Source organism: Natator depressus, chromosome 1 (genome assembly GCF_965152275.1).
Source record: "Natator depressus isolate rNatDep1 chromosome 1, rNatDep2.hap1, whole genome shotgun sequence".
NCBI classification, from domain to species: Eukaryota; Metazoa; Chordata; order Testudines; family Cheloniidae; genus Natator; species Natator depressus.
In genome coordinates this window covers 135,220,069-135,237,087 of record NC_134234.1, presented here as the reverse complement: position 1 = coordinate 135,237,087, position 17,019 = coordinate 135,220,069, and the positions used below count along the sequence as shown (strand labels likewise).

Sequence of the window (17,019 nt, the reverse complement as noted above, 5' to 3'; positions counted from 1 at the left end):
CTTTGCTAGAGGGATCAGAAACCCACGTGAATCTCTCACAAAGGGGGCATTATAAAAACTCTCTTGCACACAGAGAACATTGTTGAGATTTCTTTGACAAGCATGAAACAGTGATGTGCATACATTACATTTGCTCTCTAACCTTTAGAGATGCCAGGAGTCTGCACCTTCTGTTTCTCGTCTCATTGAAAGCCCCAGAATGGGTTACAATCATTAACTCAATGGGACTAAAGAGAACTAGATAGTCCCTGTGGTTTAACTTTATTAATAACAGCTCATTCACTGTTGGTTTCATGGCAGCACTGGCTGACTAACACCAATAAACCATTCAGGATTGACATTATTGCACTACAGAGGTTGAAGATTCAATCTGTAGCTTACCTAGCCATCCCAAAGTCAGACACCTTCACAGTAAGATCACTGTCAACCAAGCAGTTCCTAGCAGCCTTTAGTGGGAAAACAGGAAAACAGACTGAGTGACCGAAATCCAAGTGAAATAAGAGTTTGGTTATTTGGTATTTCTTTCCTGCAGAATTGCTTTGTAAGGGTCCCTGGGCTAGAACCTGGGTCTGTAGAGCCTGGGACAGTTACAGTCAGGGGGAACTGTGGAGAGTAGGTGCTACAGGAAGTACCACCCAAGTACCTGCCGCCCTCTGATTGGCCAAGTGCCCCTGTTTAGCCTCAGGGGTTGCCCCAGGAAGTTGTCTGGACAACCACACACAGACTTTGGCTTGCTGCAACTCCAGACTTTGCCTTGTCTCCTGATCTCTTATCCAGCCTGACTCTGACCCTGATTCCTGCCCCCTGATTCCAGCCTGGTGCTATCTTGACTTCCGCTCTCTGACCCCGGCCTGACTCTGACCCCAACTCTTGCTTACTGAACCTGGCTCTTGTGATTCATGCAACTCCTGCTCAGTGACCACTGTTCCTCACATGCAGACCACGGCGTAAATGTGACTACTAGACCACATTGCCTATGCCCTCATCGCGTATATCCATGAAGTTCTTTGATTTAAAAAATGATGCACTATTTTTAATTTGTAACGATAATAATACCTAGCTCTTCTATAGCACTTGTCATCCATAGATCTCAAAGTGCTTTACAAAGGAAATCAGTATCTCCAGGAGCTAGGGAGAGTTCTCTTTCAGTGATCTCACACCATAACCAATCTGATTCCACCTGACCCTGTCTGCCAGTGTTCTTGCATACACACTCCTGCACAAACGGTGGGCCTGGATACAAGGTCCTGATTCTGCTCTCAGTTACACTAGTGTAAAGTAGAGCTAGATCACTATAAAACCAGGGTGAATAATAGAAGGAACAGGACACAAGTGGGTAAAATAATGGCTTATTACAACAAAATCTGAACGGTCCAAGTTTTTGACACAGCAGCTGTTCTTATAATAGTAACAAAACACCACTAAACAGAACCTTCTATTCCAGTGGCCTACGTGTCCACACTGTTACCCTTGTTTTATGCCAGTGTGAGTTACACTGGTATAAAATAGGAGTAACAGAACACAGAGTCAGGTTCTAACTCTCCTCCTCCTACCCATCCTACGTGGTTAGAGCTTACCAAGTCTCGATGAATGAACTGCTGGCTCTCTAAGAAAGTCATAGCTTCACAAATGCTATGACATATTTCCAGCAGCTGAAAGGGTTGCAGTTCCTTTCCGTGACTCCTCAAGTAGTTAAGCAAGCAGCCATTAGCCATATATTCTGCCACTATATAGAAGGGATATGTCTCTGTGCAAACCCCATAGAGCTTAACAAGTTTGGGATGATTAAGTTTCCTGAAACAAAAAATTAAGAAATAAATATGTTACTCTATGTTGTGAGCTTTTATTCCTTATCATTACCTTGACATTTGTAAAGTAACTTTTGGAGCAATACAAATAAATAATAATTAATAAGAGTTCTAGCCTAGTTAGTAAAGTTTGGGTTTGAGCAATGAAATCTCAGACTTAAAAATTTCTCTTTCAAGCAGAGGTTAATTTCGTTCTCCGTGCTAGCATGAAACAATTGCACAAATAATCACGAATGGTGAAACTGACTATTTTAGGTTCCAGTAGTGCAGACTTCTGAGCCTGTGCACCGCCCCACTGGCACACACGGAGAAAGCTGAGTTAGCGTATTGGCACCTGAGATTTAAGGATTCCATGCCACAGAATGGACTAGGCCCTTGAAGAGGGAACTAGTCCAGCCCACCTGTGCCTTATTAACAGCCTCTCAATATGGGCCAGATAAAGCGCAGCTGATCTCTATAAAGAGCCGGAGGAAGGCAGGAAACAAGAAGGGAAAGCTGTGGCAGAGAGTGAGAAAGATTCCTGCAGGGAAGATCATGCAATCAGGGGAGTTGCTCCAGCTACAAAGGGCTGGGATTGGCCTGCTGAAGCAGGGAAGATCCTGAGACACTAGGAGAGTTTTGAGACAGTACCTGGGGAGGATGGGTTGTCCCCAGCTTAAGTCTGGGGAAGCCTCATTTTGAACTTTTTGCTAGTAAAACCAGCCTCCATGGAGGGGTACCACTGAACAAAGAGATGCCTTTTTTGACTTCTTGAGGAGTCCAAGAGGGGAAACTGAAGCACGGCACGACAGAGTCATCCCAGGCCACTAGAAGGCATTCAAAAAGTGGCTATGTTCCTACTAAGAGAATGTAGCAAAGTAGAATCAGCTATTATAACCATTTCAGCTAGCCAACTGACAGGAGCACAGCACATTTCCTTATGTTGTGACATACCTGAAATGCCCTGAATAAAACTACTTGCAAACTGGTATCTGACTGTGGAGATTGGGGCGGTTACCTCCCCATTGCCAATGTGAAATATATTGCAGATGCATTCATTGGTCTGATACGTCCCATCTACTCATGCATAGGTCATTCCCACCTGCTTCTGATGACAGAAATAGATAATTCCATACATGCCTGTTGAAGGAGGCGTTTCAATAATAAAGTACATGTTTAAATCACACATGCAGACGCTCAGCAGTCAGTGAAGCTGAAGAGCAGTATAATACTGGTTACTGGTAACCCCAGCAATCTCTCTACTATTCTGTTGATGCCTCTCTAAATGTGATGCCCTAGGTGGTCACCTACTCAGCCTATGTCTAAAGTTGCCTGTGGTACTTATGGTTTTATTTTGAGGAGGAACTTCTTTTTCGATGACTTTTTTCGGTAAAAGAAGCAGTGAGAGATAAAAAGGCATCTTTTAAAAAGTGGAAGTCAAATCCTAGTGAGGTAAATAGAAAGGAGCATAAACATTGCCAAATTAAATATAAAAATGTAATAAGAAAAGCCAAAAAGGAGTTTGAAGAACAGCTAGCCAAAAACTCAAAAGGTAATAACAAAATGTTTTTTAAATACATCAGAAGCAGGAAGCCTGCTAAACAACCAGTGGGCCCCTGGACAATCGAGATACAAAAGGAGCACTTAAAGACAATAAAGTCTTTGCAGATAAACTAAATGAATTTTTTGCTTCAGTCTTCACGCCTGAGGATGTTAGGGACATTCCCAAACCTCTGCCGTCTTTTGTAGGTGACAAATCTGAGGAATTGTCACAGATTGAAGTGTCACTAGAGGAGGTTTTGGAATTAATTGAGAAACTTAACAGTAACAAGTCACCAGGACCAGATGGCATTCACCCAAGAGTTCTGAAAGAACTGAAATGTGAAATTGCAGAACTATTAACTACGGTTTGTAACCTGTCCTTTAAATCAGCTACTGTATCCAGTGACTGGAAGATAGCTAATGTAACGCCAATATTTAAGAAGGGCTCTAGAGGTGATCCTGGCAATTACAGACTGGTAAGTCTAACGTCGGTACTGGGCAAATTAGTTGAAACAATAGTAAGAATAAAATTGTCAGACACACAGAAGTACATAAATTGTTGCGCAAAAGTCAACATGGTTTCTGTAAAGGGAGATCATGTCTTACTAATCTATTAGAGTTCTTTGAGGGGGTCAACAAACATGTGGACAAGGGGGATCCAGTGGACATAGTGTACTTAGATTTCCAGAAAGCCTTTGACAAGGTCCCTCACCAAAGGCTCTTACGTAAATTAAGTTGTCATGGGATAAGAGGGAAGATCTTTTCATGGATTGAGAACTAGTTAAAAGACAGGGAACAAAGGGTAGGAATAAATGGTAAATTTTCAGAATGGAGAGGGGTAACTAGTGGTGTTCCCCAAGGGTCAGTCCTAGGACCAATCCTATTCAACTTATTCATAAATGATCTGGAGAAAGGGGTAAACAGTGAGGTGGCAAAGTTTGCAGATGATACTAAAGTGCTCAAGATAGTTAAGACCAAGGCAGACTGTGAAGAACTTCAAAAAGATCTCACAAAACTAAGTGATTGGGCAACAAAATGGCAAATGAAATTTAATGTGGACAAATGTAAAGTAATGCACATTGGAAAAAATAACCCCAGCTATACATACAATATGATGGGGGCTAATTTAGCTACAACTAATCAGGAGAAAGATCTTGGAGTCATCGTGGATAGTTCTCTGAAGACATCCATGCAGTGTGCAGTCAAAAAAGCAAACGGGATGTTAGGAATCATTAAAAAAGGGATAGAGAATAAGATGGAGATATCTTATTGACCTTATATAAATCCATGGTGTGCCCACATCTTGAATACTGCATACAGATGTGGTCCCCTCATCTCAAAAAAGCTATAGTGGCATTAGAAAAGGTTCAGAAAAGGGCAACTAAAATGATTAGGGGTTTGGAACAGGTCCCATAGGAGGAGAGATTAAAGAGGCTAGGACTTTTCAGCTTGGAAAAGAGGAGACTAAGGGGGGATATGATCGAGATATATAAAATCATGAGTGGTGTGGAGAAAGTGAATAAGGAAAAGTCATTTACTTGTTCCTATAATATAAGAACTAGGGGCCACCAAATGAAATTAATGGGCAGCAGATTTAAAACAAATAAAAGGAAGTTCTTCTTCACACAGCGCACAGCCAACCTGTGGAACTCCTTGCCTGAGGAGGTTGTGAAGGCTAGGACTATAACAGGGGTTAAAAGAGAACTGGATAAATTCATGGAGGTTAAGTCCATTAATGGCTATTAGCCAGGATGGGTAAGGAATGGTGTCCCTAGCCTCTGTTTGTTAGAGGGTGGAGATGGATGGCAGGAGAGAGATCATTTGATCATTACCCGTTAGGTTCACTCCCTCTGGGACACCTGGCATTGACCATTGTCGGTAGACAGGATACTCGGCTGGATGGACCTTTGGTCTGACCCAGTATGGCCATTCTTATGTTCTTATGACTATTCTATATTACTGAGATGACTTGTGGAAGAGCCTTATTTGCAATGTTATTTCATTAAGCAAAGTGCAGCTTACATCATGGTGTGAGCTTCCTCTATGAATTCATCTTCTGACATTGATCCTTCTTTAATCATCTTAATGGCAACATCGTACTTTCCCTTCCATTTTCCCCGCTGCACCACTCCAAACTGGCCACTTCCTAATTCCTTGAGCAGGACGATTTCCTCTCGTTTCAGCTCCCAGATCCCTAGAGGGACAGAAGCAATCCCCTTTAGCTACCAGATTGACATATGCAGTCCTGGGGTCCTAAAGGTGTCCATTTGTTTCTTTTGCAATGCATGAAAGTGTGCCACATGAAGTCTATGGGTTTTGTCTGCAAGTGGCAGCAGAAATGGGTACCCTGCAGCACAACCCCAGAGTGCCATTTGATACCACAGCTGAGGTATGTTAGTTCACAAAACCAGACAAAGTGTGTGTGACTTATGAAGGACTTTTGGGCCAAACAATTAAAGTATCGTCAGGCTGTTTTTCAGTTGGCTTTACAAACAAATGCAATCCCACCACATAATGTGCTAGAACATAATAAGAAAGGGCCAGATTGAGATGGCTGTGGCATGGGTGTGCAGATGGAGGGAGTGCACAAGGAGCCGGTCACTTGACCCCAGAGGGAGTTGTGGAATGTGGTCCCACGGCCTCCCAACATCCACACACATAGCTGCCTTGGGAGTAGGCTGCATGCGCTGGTGGGTGGTGACTACACTAGCATTAAGAATAATGCACCTGTGCACTCCCCATACAAGGGAGGGACTGATCACCAAAGAACAATCCCTCTCTAAACTCTATGTGCTGCAGGGAGGTTCTGCATTACCTCTGACACAGAGATGAATCTAAGTGACTGCCAACCAGAGAGTTTAAAGCTTCTGCAGCCTTCTATAAGGCCAAGATTGGAAGTAAGGAAAATCATAATGGTTTCTTTTTATTGACAAATTATGGTGGTGTGACGATGTGTGGGATCTATCTGTACAACCTAAGGAATTCTGGGTGAGATTATGAACTCTCTCTCTGTGTCTTTATCAAACTCTATTTGGAATGTGCAGCCCTTTGTCTTCTCTGTTGTCCTTTTACCTCATCTTGGACAGAAATTCCCTGGGGGTGACGCAGGACTGGCAATAGAGGGCTGTGAAATCTGGGTGGTCCTCTATTCAAATACAAGTGCCTTAAGCAATAGGCAGCCTCCTACCCAGGAAAAAATAGTCTGTCAGGGGAGAGGTAACCTGGCCACAGAGTCATCTGGTAGGGGTCTGGGATCACCTGTGGAGGCTGATCCAGGAGTCACAGGACAGAAGGACTAGAAGGTTATAAAAGGGCAGGAGCAGTTTTCCTGGGGGTCTTTGGCCATTTTCACCAGCTCAAGCAGAGGGAAGCTGCTTCAGGAGCCTGATGGGGAAGTGGGGACCCCAGCTGACCTGAACTCTGATGGACCCCAAGGGAGAGGTGAGTTAGTGGGGCATTGCATTCGGGGTGTTCAATGTTTTCTAAATGATCTGTACCCTCTTGTCCTTTCTCTCTTAAGCAAAGAGCAATGGTAGTTTAGAATCTTGTGCAAAATCTGTCTGTGTAAGTTATGTACAACACCTACCACATGTCCCTGAGGGGTTAACCTGTTTACCCAGAGTGCCTACAAGGCTGGAGTTCTGGGAAGGGCTCTGCATAAACTGGGGGGGGGGAGGGGAATTGGGAGGGTCACTCCTGGTTGCAGAGGCTCGGCAGTTGGACCACAAGGTCTCAGCTCTCAGAAGCGAGTGCTAAACAGAGAATCTTCATCCCAAGAGGGTGCCTAGAGCCCCCAAGGCCAGGGGAAATCCCTGGACTCCATTTAGACTCTAGAGTACTGGTTCTCAACCTATTTACCATTGTGGGCCACATATGCAGCTCTCTCTGTGTCATGTGGTCTGCATTCACACAATATATATCCTACCTGTATGGCCCTGAGGATGATACATGGGCCGCAGCTGTGTTCTGCGCCCCGCAGATTGAGTACCACTACTCTAGAGGATTAGAGGATTTGAGGATTCAGCATTTGGATTCCCTCACAGCAGTTTGGTGAGTGTCCAGCAGGGGGAGCTCAACCAGCGCTGTGACAGGTGGCAAACAGTGACAATAGTTTTAAAAGGGAAAATCATCTCCATACCATTTCCTAAGGATGATGTCGATGGGACCTTATTTGCTTTTGTAGTCACAGCATGTCGAAGCCTTGTAATCATACCTACAAAGAAAGCCAGTTAATGATCACAATACATGCAGCTCTCTTAAATAATAATAATAAAAATCCTAGGCAACTAACACCCCCCCCCCCATGAACAAACTCTCAAGATCAACACCTAAAAGGGGGGTAAATTTATTCTTAGTATTTAGACCATTCAGTATAGCAAGAGATTCACCATAAATACTAGAAACCCAACAACCTGAGTCTCTCTAAATCTATCTACGGTAGGAGAAAAACATATGATAGGAGAAAAACACATTCAGAGTCACCAGAAGGGGCAAGGAGAGACAGAAGTGGTTTACCTGCTGAGTTATGCTGATGATAGTGAATAAGCTGGGGAACTGAATTAAAACAGTAATTTTCAGCCAGATAATATTTGTTTTCGTAGTTTGTGTGCACATGGTAATGTTTGACAGTTCCATTTTTATCTCTGAAAAATAGCACAAAGTATTCTTTATGTAAGAGCCTTGTTAAGTGGACTCAATAAAGTCCAAGCCTTATTTAGTTAATTAGACAGGTAGTCACCAGACTCATGATGCACCAGTTACAATTTTGATAATATTTTTTCTTTGATGCTATCAGCTGTCATTTAGTTAAGGGGACTCTTTGCTTAATAAGTGGTATCTAAATACTTACTCTAGTAAAGGGTTATGATAAAGTTAATTGGGCCACCCAGAGTATGATGTATCACTCCAGCCCTCCTCCAGAGCATCACTCCAGCCCTCCTTTACTTTCTGTTCTGTGTGTTCCCACTCTATTGTGGTGCAGTTGAATAAAGCAGCAAGTCCCCCAGCCTGCAGTCCTGTGAGTGAAGTGTTATTTTTGTTGCACTGAGTGGTCCCTTTACAAAACTACGTGTTACAAATTCTCCATATTTCTGTAGCTTCCAATATGTAGTATTCAAAATGCTGGTCATATTTATAAGGGATATCGGCTGTCCCACTGCAGGACACTAACTGCCTAGGAATAGGAAAAAACTTTTCCCTTGAAAATCATAGAACCATAGCGTTAGGGTCATCTAGTCTAACTCCCTGCCAAGATACAGGATTTATTGTGTCTAAATGTTATTTAATGCAAACAATGGTGGTGAGGAATCAGGGTATTATATCTTCCTCTGTTGCATCTGGTACTGGCCACCTCTGATTACAGGACATTTGACTAGAAGGACCAGTGGTTTGATCCACTAAGGCAATTTTTCTGAATGTTTACAGTTCCATTTCTAACCACTCCTTCCTTTTTCCTACCTCTCCCAAGCTTGATCTTCCCCCTCTTCCCCATTTCTCTCTCTGTCTCTCTCTCTCTTCAGTTTCCCCTCTCCTTCCAGCCATTACATTCATCTCCCATACAACCTATCCTTGGAGATGCTCCATGTTCAGCTGGCAATGAAATAATAATATATCTACCAGCTCTCCCCACTCTCTCTCTCCCCAGCAATGAGCACACATCTTTGTAGTGCTTTCTGTCACTATAGCACTGGACTCAGCAAAAGGGACCAGAAGGTTAAGGCATGGATGGATTTAGAGGGATAATACTGTTTAAAAGCCTGTTTCCAAACTTGCCCAAAGTTCAGCCCAGATCTGGTGAAGTAACTTTGGAATGGAATGACTCCCCAGATGAACAAACCCGACTCCCCAAAGGAACAAACCCATGGAGTGGACAATGGAAATGAAGGCAATCCTTTGAATACTCACTCAAGAGCCTTGCTGAATACAGACACGGTGTGCTTGCCCACTCGGCTTGAATTTCGAACCATAAAAGAACCTTCTTTCCCCTAATAATAATAATTAAAAAGGAAGGAAAACAGCACAAGAAACACCCACTGTTGGAGAAATATTTTGTAACTTTGCCTTGATGCATTTACATAATGCCTTAAACTCACATCAGTTTTCCACTGCCTCAGTATATCTGGGTGATTAAACAGCTAGAGAGATTTTCAGTACATATTCATTTTTAGGCTATTTTTAATGTGAGCGGCAGCTAAATCCTACTTCTTCCCTCTTTCCCATCCCCCAATTTGGCACTATAGATTTCTGCTTTTGAGGATGGTTTCCCAGGTAGGTGCTGAGATTCTGGTTCCCAATAGGACTTTCCTAGCAGTACATGTAGGAGCGACATTGGTCTTGTGCTGGAATTTGGTTGGTGTGTGGCTGGAACAAGACACTTACAAGTCCAGCTGTAGTCTAAGATTCAATGCTGCAAGATGCTGCACAACCTCATGTCCCATTCAGATCGATGGGATTTGGGACTGTTCAGCCCCTGATCGGACCATAGGTGACTAGTCCTTCTACTGGTGCCCCTTTCCTCCTAGAAATACACAGTGATTTGCCAGGATTATACTTCCTTTCTGAACTTCTGGTGCAGGCAGCTGGAAGGAAAGTTGGGCCATGGCTCCGTCGAGCATGGTGTGAGCTGCAAGTGGCTGAGCACCAATGGGAGGCAGTACACAAGGAGTGAGTGTCATGGGAGCTCGGAGGTGTAAGAGGTAAGTGTACTAGCGGCTAACATGCCATGTCTCCGATGGAACGGAATATGGCAATGCCATTGTCCAGTCGTCTGCATTTGTGCACGTCATAGAATCCCCCCACAGTATTCTCTGATTGGCAGTCTGTGCTCCAAAAAGACCAACATTTGAAATAGCAACATAGAGTATTGTATGTCGGGAATGAAAGCCATTGGCAGAGCTTTGGGGGAGGGCGCTGCCTGCCCTTTGCCTAGTTTAGATTAGTGCCATTACTTATCCACCTCTAGGGACCTTACATTCACCCACAACCTAATTACTCCTATATCTTCAAACTACATTAATACCTATTTCAGTTTCTGCCACTCTCACTGTAATACTAAAGTTATTTAAAGAGCATTCGCACCCTCTAGAGGCAAGGAGCAGCACTGATAACAATAGATTTAGAGAGGGGTTTAAACGCAGTTAATAAAGATATTTCCAGTACCTTCTGTCGCAGCAGTTCCTCTGCCTGGGCCCTGGAGATATCACCAGCGTACCAGCTACAACAAGAAATATTGTTTACAGCATGATTTCCGAATAATGGTTTGGCAAAGTAGACCAATGAAAAACCCTTACAAGATGCCTCATTTTCAAATTTGCTTTTAAAAAGCTTTCGAAGTATCTATCTTGCATAGCCCCCAGTAGTAGCAGCAGCATGTTAAGAATGGTCCATTTTCAGACACAAAGTTCCTCACCAGTGTTTTTAATAAAATCTCGGATCATTAAAATTAAGCATCTGGGGTGGCCGCTGCCTCTCCATGTTCCCTGTTCAGGGGCTTCGGGTCACTGAATCCATGTAAATAGCCCTACTCCTCTGGCCCTCTTCACCCGGCTCTATTTGGGGCCAGCATGGCACCCTGCTCTGCAGCCTTCAGAGAGTGAGGATACTTTCTTTTTTGGCAACTCTGCCATGGAGAGCCCTGCATGCACCCCCACCCTAGGGGGACTTTCAACTGAAAAGCATAACTCATACAACGTTCAAACCTCTTTGTGATAGGCAGGCTTTACCTTACATAATATGCTCATGAGCGGCAAGCTCCCAAACGCAGGAGACAGCTACTTCATACATGTTTTCAAGTGAAACTCCCCTCAGCCTCATCACAGGGGTCAGTTTTTTGTGAACACCCCCTTTTATCGGGATATCAGACAGGCTTTTCTAAAAGCCTCCCCATCTGCTGCTTTGTTGGGTGAAAACATATTCATTCCATTGGAAGCCTATGGAAGATTATTTATAATAAGGATGATTTGTATCACAGAAGGGTTGAGAGGGGGATAAAGGCTCCACTGTGCTAGGCACTGTGCAGACATCTAATGGAAAGATGGTCCTTGTCCCAAAGAGCTTAAGATTTACACATGAAAACACTCCACATACTCACTCATGCTTAGCAATGCTCTCCTCTTCTTCTGATGAATGGTCACTTCCACTGGAGTTTCTCCTACAAAGATGAAACACCCCATTGAAATCATGATTAAATTCGCAGACCTTCCTCAAGTCAAAACCCAAATTAAATGTATTCACACTGAACTAAGGCTAGGCTCAGCCCAAAGTGGATTTTTCCCCCTTTAGGCAAATTTGAGGATATATTTCATTTTCTTTCCATTTCTCTTTTGGTTTGGTGAGGGTGAAAAAAGTACACACTTTCCCATGGTAAAATACTCTAACCTCAGTTTTAGAGCTGCAGCTGAATGTTGCAAATGAACATGTTGCAGGTAGAAATTCCTTTATAAGTAGTGATGCCTTGGCTAGCTGTGGGAGGAAATTTTAACTTGAGTTTTAAAAATTATCATTTGAAAAATCAGGAGCCTGCTCAGAGGGCATTCACAAGACTTCTGAGCAGAGCCTAAAGCGGCTTCGCCCCCTTTGTGATAATACCTAGTGTGCTGCGAGACTTAAACACTCTCTCGGCCTGTCCTGCTAGGCAGAGGGGCTGAACCTCTCTGCTGCAGTTGTTATGAGGAGATTGTAATTGCCTCATTGAAGCTTACACAGAAATCCTCCAAAACCCCACAAGCTCAAAATCCTCCAATAAATGTTTTTAACATCAGGGACAGAATTAAAATAGCACATGCCAAAACAAGTTACAACATAACAAATACCTCCCCTCTCCTCTCCCTAACCCCAACAACAAACCAGTAATTTAGGATTCTAATTTTTACTGCATTCTACGGCATTCAGGAAATTATAGGAAATTATATGATCACATTTTACAAAAAAGTTGTGGACCTGATCCAGCTCCGCTTACTCAGACAAACCTCTTTACAGTCTATGGGATTACTCAAATGCTCCCTGCAAACACTCAGGCAAGTGCTTAATTTTATGCACAACGTAAGTGTTTGCAAGATCAAGGCCAAAGACACTTAAAAAAATGGGTCTGATCTGGCAGGCTTCATTTAAACAAAATCATGTTACTTTCTATGGGACTACTCACATGCATAATGTTACTTACATATGTAAATGTTTGCAAGGTTGGGGCCTTAATAGTGAAGTAAGAATATGTAGGGTGAAATCCTGGCCCTATTGAAGTCAATGGCAAAACTTCCATTGATATCAGTGGGGCCGGTATTTCACCGATAATTTTTTTCATTAAATATGTATACAGCAAGGAGATGAAGATATAGTCTAGCTGATATCATTCATGACACTTTATACAGGGTACTCAGAAAGCCACAGAACGATCATAAACCAGTGAAACATTCTGGAAATGTGGCCTGGTCTTTCCTAAAATGGTGAGGTGAAAATTTAAGCACTGAGTGGCTGGATGTTGATTTACCCAGGTTCATCATCATCCCAGGAGATCTCTTTCAGATAGGGACTTGGTGCGAAGCCTTCATTCCTGCAAATTAAACAGTTCACGATTCAGTTATCTTGTATAATTCCATCTTAAATTTGACCTTTTCAAATAGGAAATGGGATTAAACAAACTCACTCACTAACTTTTTTTAGTGTCAGAGAGATTTTCATGTTTAAAATATTTTAAACTAGTCCTGGTGTTTATAGGCCACATAGAGGAAGGCATGGGGAATTTTGTTGTTGTAGGAAATTACTTTTTAATACATTAAAATTTGTAACAGCCATTGAAATAACTTCCATCTTAGCGATCGGCTTTCTCAGCAGGAGGAGTGGAGCAGGCAGTTTGTAGGTAGGGCTGCTCAATCATGTTTTGATGTACTAATGGCTGCCAGCAGAGGGTTCTCTGATCCAAAAACAATTCCCAGACATCAAAAAGTCAATGGCTGTACCAAGCACTCTCTTTCAGGTTCAACTCAGTCAAGCATCTTTATGAAGCAAAGCAGCTTGGGCTGTGAGGAGACCACCTGAGGCACTAGGCAGCATGGCAGGGCAGAGCTAAACTGTGTGGACTGAGGCGGTTTTCTGGTTGGAAACACAGGGCAACCGTATCAGTTGCAAGCTGTGTCTGTTGGAGGGACAGAAAGACAGGACAGTAGCAGTGAATGTGACCGTGACTGAAGCAGAGAGACTGGGCATCTCGGGCAGAGAACTCAATGGAGTGGAAGACTTGAAGATTGCTGAGTAAGGGAACTGCCTGCTGTTTGTTTCCTCCTGTGTTAACGGAAAGAGGACAATGTGGGTCATTTGTTTCGGTAAATAAAAGAGATTACACCAAAAATATACCTGACTTTCAATTTCTCATCCTAATAGCAACGGCCCGCCAAGGCCCTGACTCCAATTAGTCACAAAGGTCAAAGGGAAACACTATGAATAATTCTCTTTCTCTTTCTCTGCTCCTTCTCTTCAGCTCAGGATGCTGTGTTTGAGCTGTGAGAGCCTGGAGCTGATTGGATCAGGTGTATACATACACCACTTAGCCATCAACCAAGCAGTCATGCACTCTGCACTCTGTGCATTAAACTGGGTAGCCCCTCACACATACTAATTTGTTGCTGGCCTTCTGCTTTCTTTGATTCCATGGGACTTTTTACAGTGTGATGAATATCAAGCTGGGTATTGTGTGTTAGAAGCTAATGTTTCTTTATTTGTTTCTTTCTTTATTTACAAATTGTACTTGAATCAATGAGTTATTAGTCGACCAGCCAAAACTCCACTCAGTCCAAACTCTCTTCAGTCTGTCTGGGACCTCTCTCAGCTGAACATAGGTATCGCTCCCAGCTGGAGATTAATGAGAAAATACCTTCCTTTAATTTGCTGAAGGAGGTTCCTCCCTTTGTGGACCACAAAGGAAATAACCAAGAAAATCTATAGAAAGGGGTGCCTAGTCATTGCGGTAAAACATTAAGGGCTTGTCTATATGGGGGTTTTAATCCAGACCAAATCAAGTTAATCTGGTTTGAAAACACTTGTGTTTATATGACGCAACCAATCACTGTGTATTAATTCCACATCTATCAGGTGTTCTGGAGTTGTCCTGCCCAGTGGACTAGGTTCACTTCAAATTGTATTAGTTTGGTCTTTTGTTTGTGTGCATGCAGTTGCTGTGCACCACTTCTTGTATGCTTCCACTGGCAATCCCATAGTGCTTTGCAGGTTGACCATTACTGACCTGTCTGTTTACTTGTGTGCACACCCTGCCCTGGGATCAAGTTTGCAGGATGTCCCTTCCCCCTTTTAAAAGCTGGTGCTATTTGCTCCTGGATCCCAGTGTATCATTCTGGTGATACCACTGCGATAGCACTCCAGAAGCCCACATCATGCCTTGTGCAGCGCCTTGGATCTCAGCTGAGACCCTGGATCTCATCACCATCTAGGGGAGCAGCGTTGGTTCAGGAAGCTCTTTCCGGCCAGCTACAGGAATGAGGAGTTTTTTGTGGACACTGCAAAGCAGCTGTCTGTGAGGAGCCATGAGTGGGTTGCCACCCAGTGCTGGATAGAGCAAGCAGCTCAGGAGAAAATACATTGAAATGAGGGATAAAAGGAGACAATCTGGCAGGGGACGTGTGACCTGTCCATTTTTTGATGAACTGGACAGGCTTCTACATGATTATAGTACGACCCTTCCCAGGCACTATTTGGAGCCTGCTGCCTGTGTTCTGCCCTCCACCCATGATGACTGGCTCAACCAGTTGGAAAATGAGAAGGAGGATGCCGGAGAGGAGCTGCCCTGGAAAACCGGGATCTTTTTGGGACTAAGGATGCTGACGATGGCCAGCTGGAAAGCCCGCCCCAATCCTGACCTGCTACAATGGACCCCGATTCCTGCCTTGTCTTGTCGGAGCCAGAGTCCCAGCCAGAAAACCAGGCTGGGACCAAAGAATCAGATCCCTTGGAGGGAACTTCAGCAGGTTGGAAACCTGTCCTTACAATTTATTATTATTGTTGGCAGATGTGAATTAGAACCCTCCCACTCCCTACCCCCTTTTGCTATTTCAAAATGGCACATATCCCGACCCTCTGTGCCCCGTCCCGTGGCAGAGTTGAATACCGAAAGCATTCATTTGTGCAAAATCCCACAGTTTGTTGAGACACTGGTTTCAGGAAAATAATTGGGGTTACTTTTCATAGTTCGCGTGAGGTATGAGTGCACATTGCATGGGCAGACCAGGCTGAGGTACAAATGCCATGTAACAAGCAGTTTAGCGGATAACCATAGCAGCCCCCCAACCTGAAGCAAATACTCACCAGCAACTACACACCACACAACAAAAACACTAACCCAGGAACCAAACCCTGCAACAAACCTTGCCTGCATATCTATTCAAGGGACACCATCATAGGACCTAACCGCGTCAGCCACACTATCAGAGGCTCATTCACCTGCACATCTATCAATGTGATATATGCCATCATGTGCCAGCAATGCCCCCCTGCCATGTACATTGGCCAAACCGGACAGTCTCTGTACAAAAGAATAAATGGATACAAATCTGACATCAGGAATTACAACATTAAGAAACCAACAGGAGAACACTTCAACCTCCCTGGTTGCTCAATAACGGACTTAAAAGTGGCAATTCTTCAACAAAAAAACTTCAGAAACAGACTCCAAGGTGAAACTGAAGAACTGGAATTAATTTGCAAACTGGACACCATCAAATTAGGCCTGAATAAAGACTGGGAGTGGTTGAGTCATTACAAAACCTAATTTTACCATAGCAATTTCCCCCTACTGTTACTCACACCTTCTTGTCAACTGTTTGAAATGGGCCACCCTCATTACCACTACAAAAGTGATTTTTTTCCCCTTGATATTCTACTGATAATTACATTAGACTGACCCCCCAACCTGGTAAGGCAACTCCCATCTTTTCGTGTACTATGTATAAATATACCTTCTACTGTATTTTCCACTTCATGCATCTGATGAAGTGGGTTCTAGATCACAATAGCTTATGCCCAAATAAATTTTTAGTCTCTGAGGTGCCACAAGGACTTCTCATTGTTTTTGCTGATACAGACTAACATGGCTACCACTCTGAAACCTGTAACCATAGCAGGGCCTTTCTGGTTTTCTCTGTGCTGTCTCCATGTCTGCAGGGGAGGTATAGCAGAACTTAAAACTGAGAAATTGCTGAATTTTGTTTAGCACGTTATACAGAATGGTTGCATGCCCAGTCCCCACCCCCCAGCATAGCTTGCAAGCCCCTTCCACTCCTGCAGCACTTCTGGGGGGCAATCCTGGTGAATAACTTCACACCATATGTCGCTGGTCTGCCTTTTGCCTTTAAGAATAAGGCCATTATGTGCCTCCTCGTCACCCTCCTCAGCATAATGTCACTGAGAGTCAGGACAGCCTAAAGGGGATGTAGAGAGGATTACAATCTAGCTCGCCCCCTGATGCTCCCCATAGCCCTCTCTTTGCACCTCAGACACCACAGAAATGCCTCCAGTGCCCAAACAAATCTGCAAAAGCAAACCTGGAACATAGCTCTGACCACCCCCACCCCTACCAACAGCCTGAAAGCAGATACAGGACACTGAAATCCAAATGCAGCCAGCACCTTCTCTCCATGCAAACCATTGACCATCTTTGAGGTTCCCCCAAGAATGGGAAGAGACTCAG

The 17,019-nt window shown here is 43.7% G+C and overlaps 1 protein-coding gene across 1 annotated transcript in view; it reads right to left on the bottom strand.

Annotated features, from left to right (window-relative positions):
* BMX (BMX non-receptor tyrosine kinase) overlaps window positions 1-17,019 on the bottom strand; it is a 37,435-nt gene that overhangs the window by 4,843 nt on the left and 15,573 nt on the right. The window contains exons 8-16 of the mRNA XM_074945996.1: window positions 12,814-12,876; window positions 11,419-11,478; window positions 10,488-10,542; window positions 9,234-9,313; window positions 7,845-7,972; window positions 7,468-7,542; window positions 5,352-5,523; window positions 1,578-1,794; window positions 382-446 (exon numbers count right to left, since the gene is read on the bottom strand). Coding sequence (XP_074802097.1) covers window positions 382-446; window positions 1,578-1,794; window positions 5,352-5,523; window positions 7,468-7,542; window positions 7,845-7,972; window positions 9,234-9,313; window positions 10,488-10,542; window positions 11,419-11,478; window positions 12,814-12,876 — 915 coding nt within the window. The remainder of the gene's footprint in view (window positions 1-381; window positions 447-1,577; window positions 1,795-5,351; window positions 5,524-7,467; window positions 7,543-7,844; window positions 7,973-9,233; window positions 9,314-10,487; window positions 10,543-11,418; window positions 11,479-12,813; window positions 12,877-17,019) is intronic.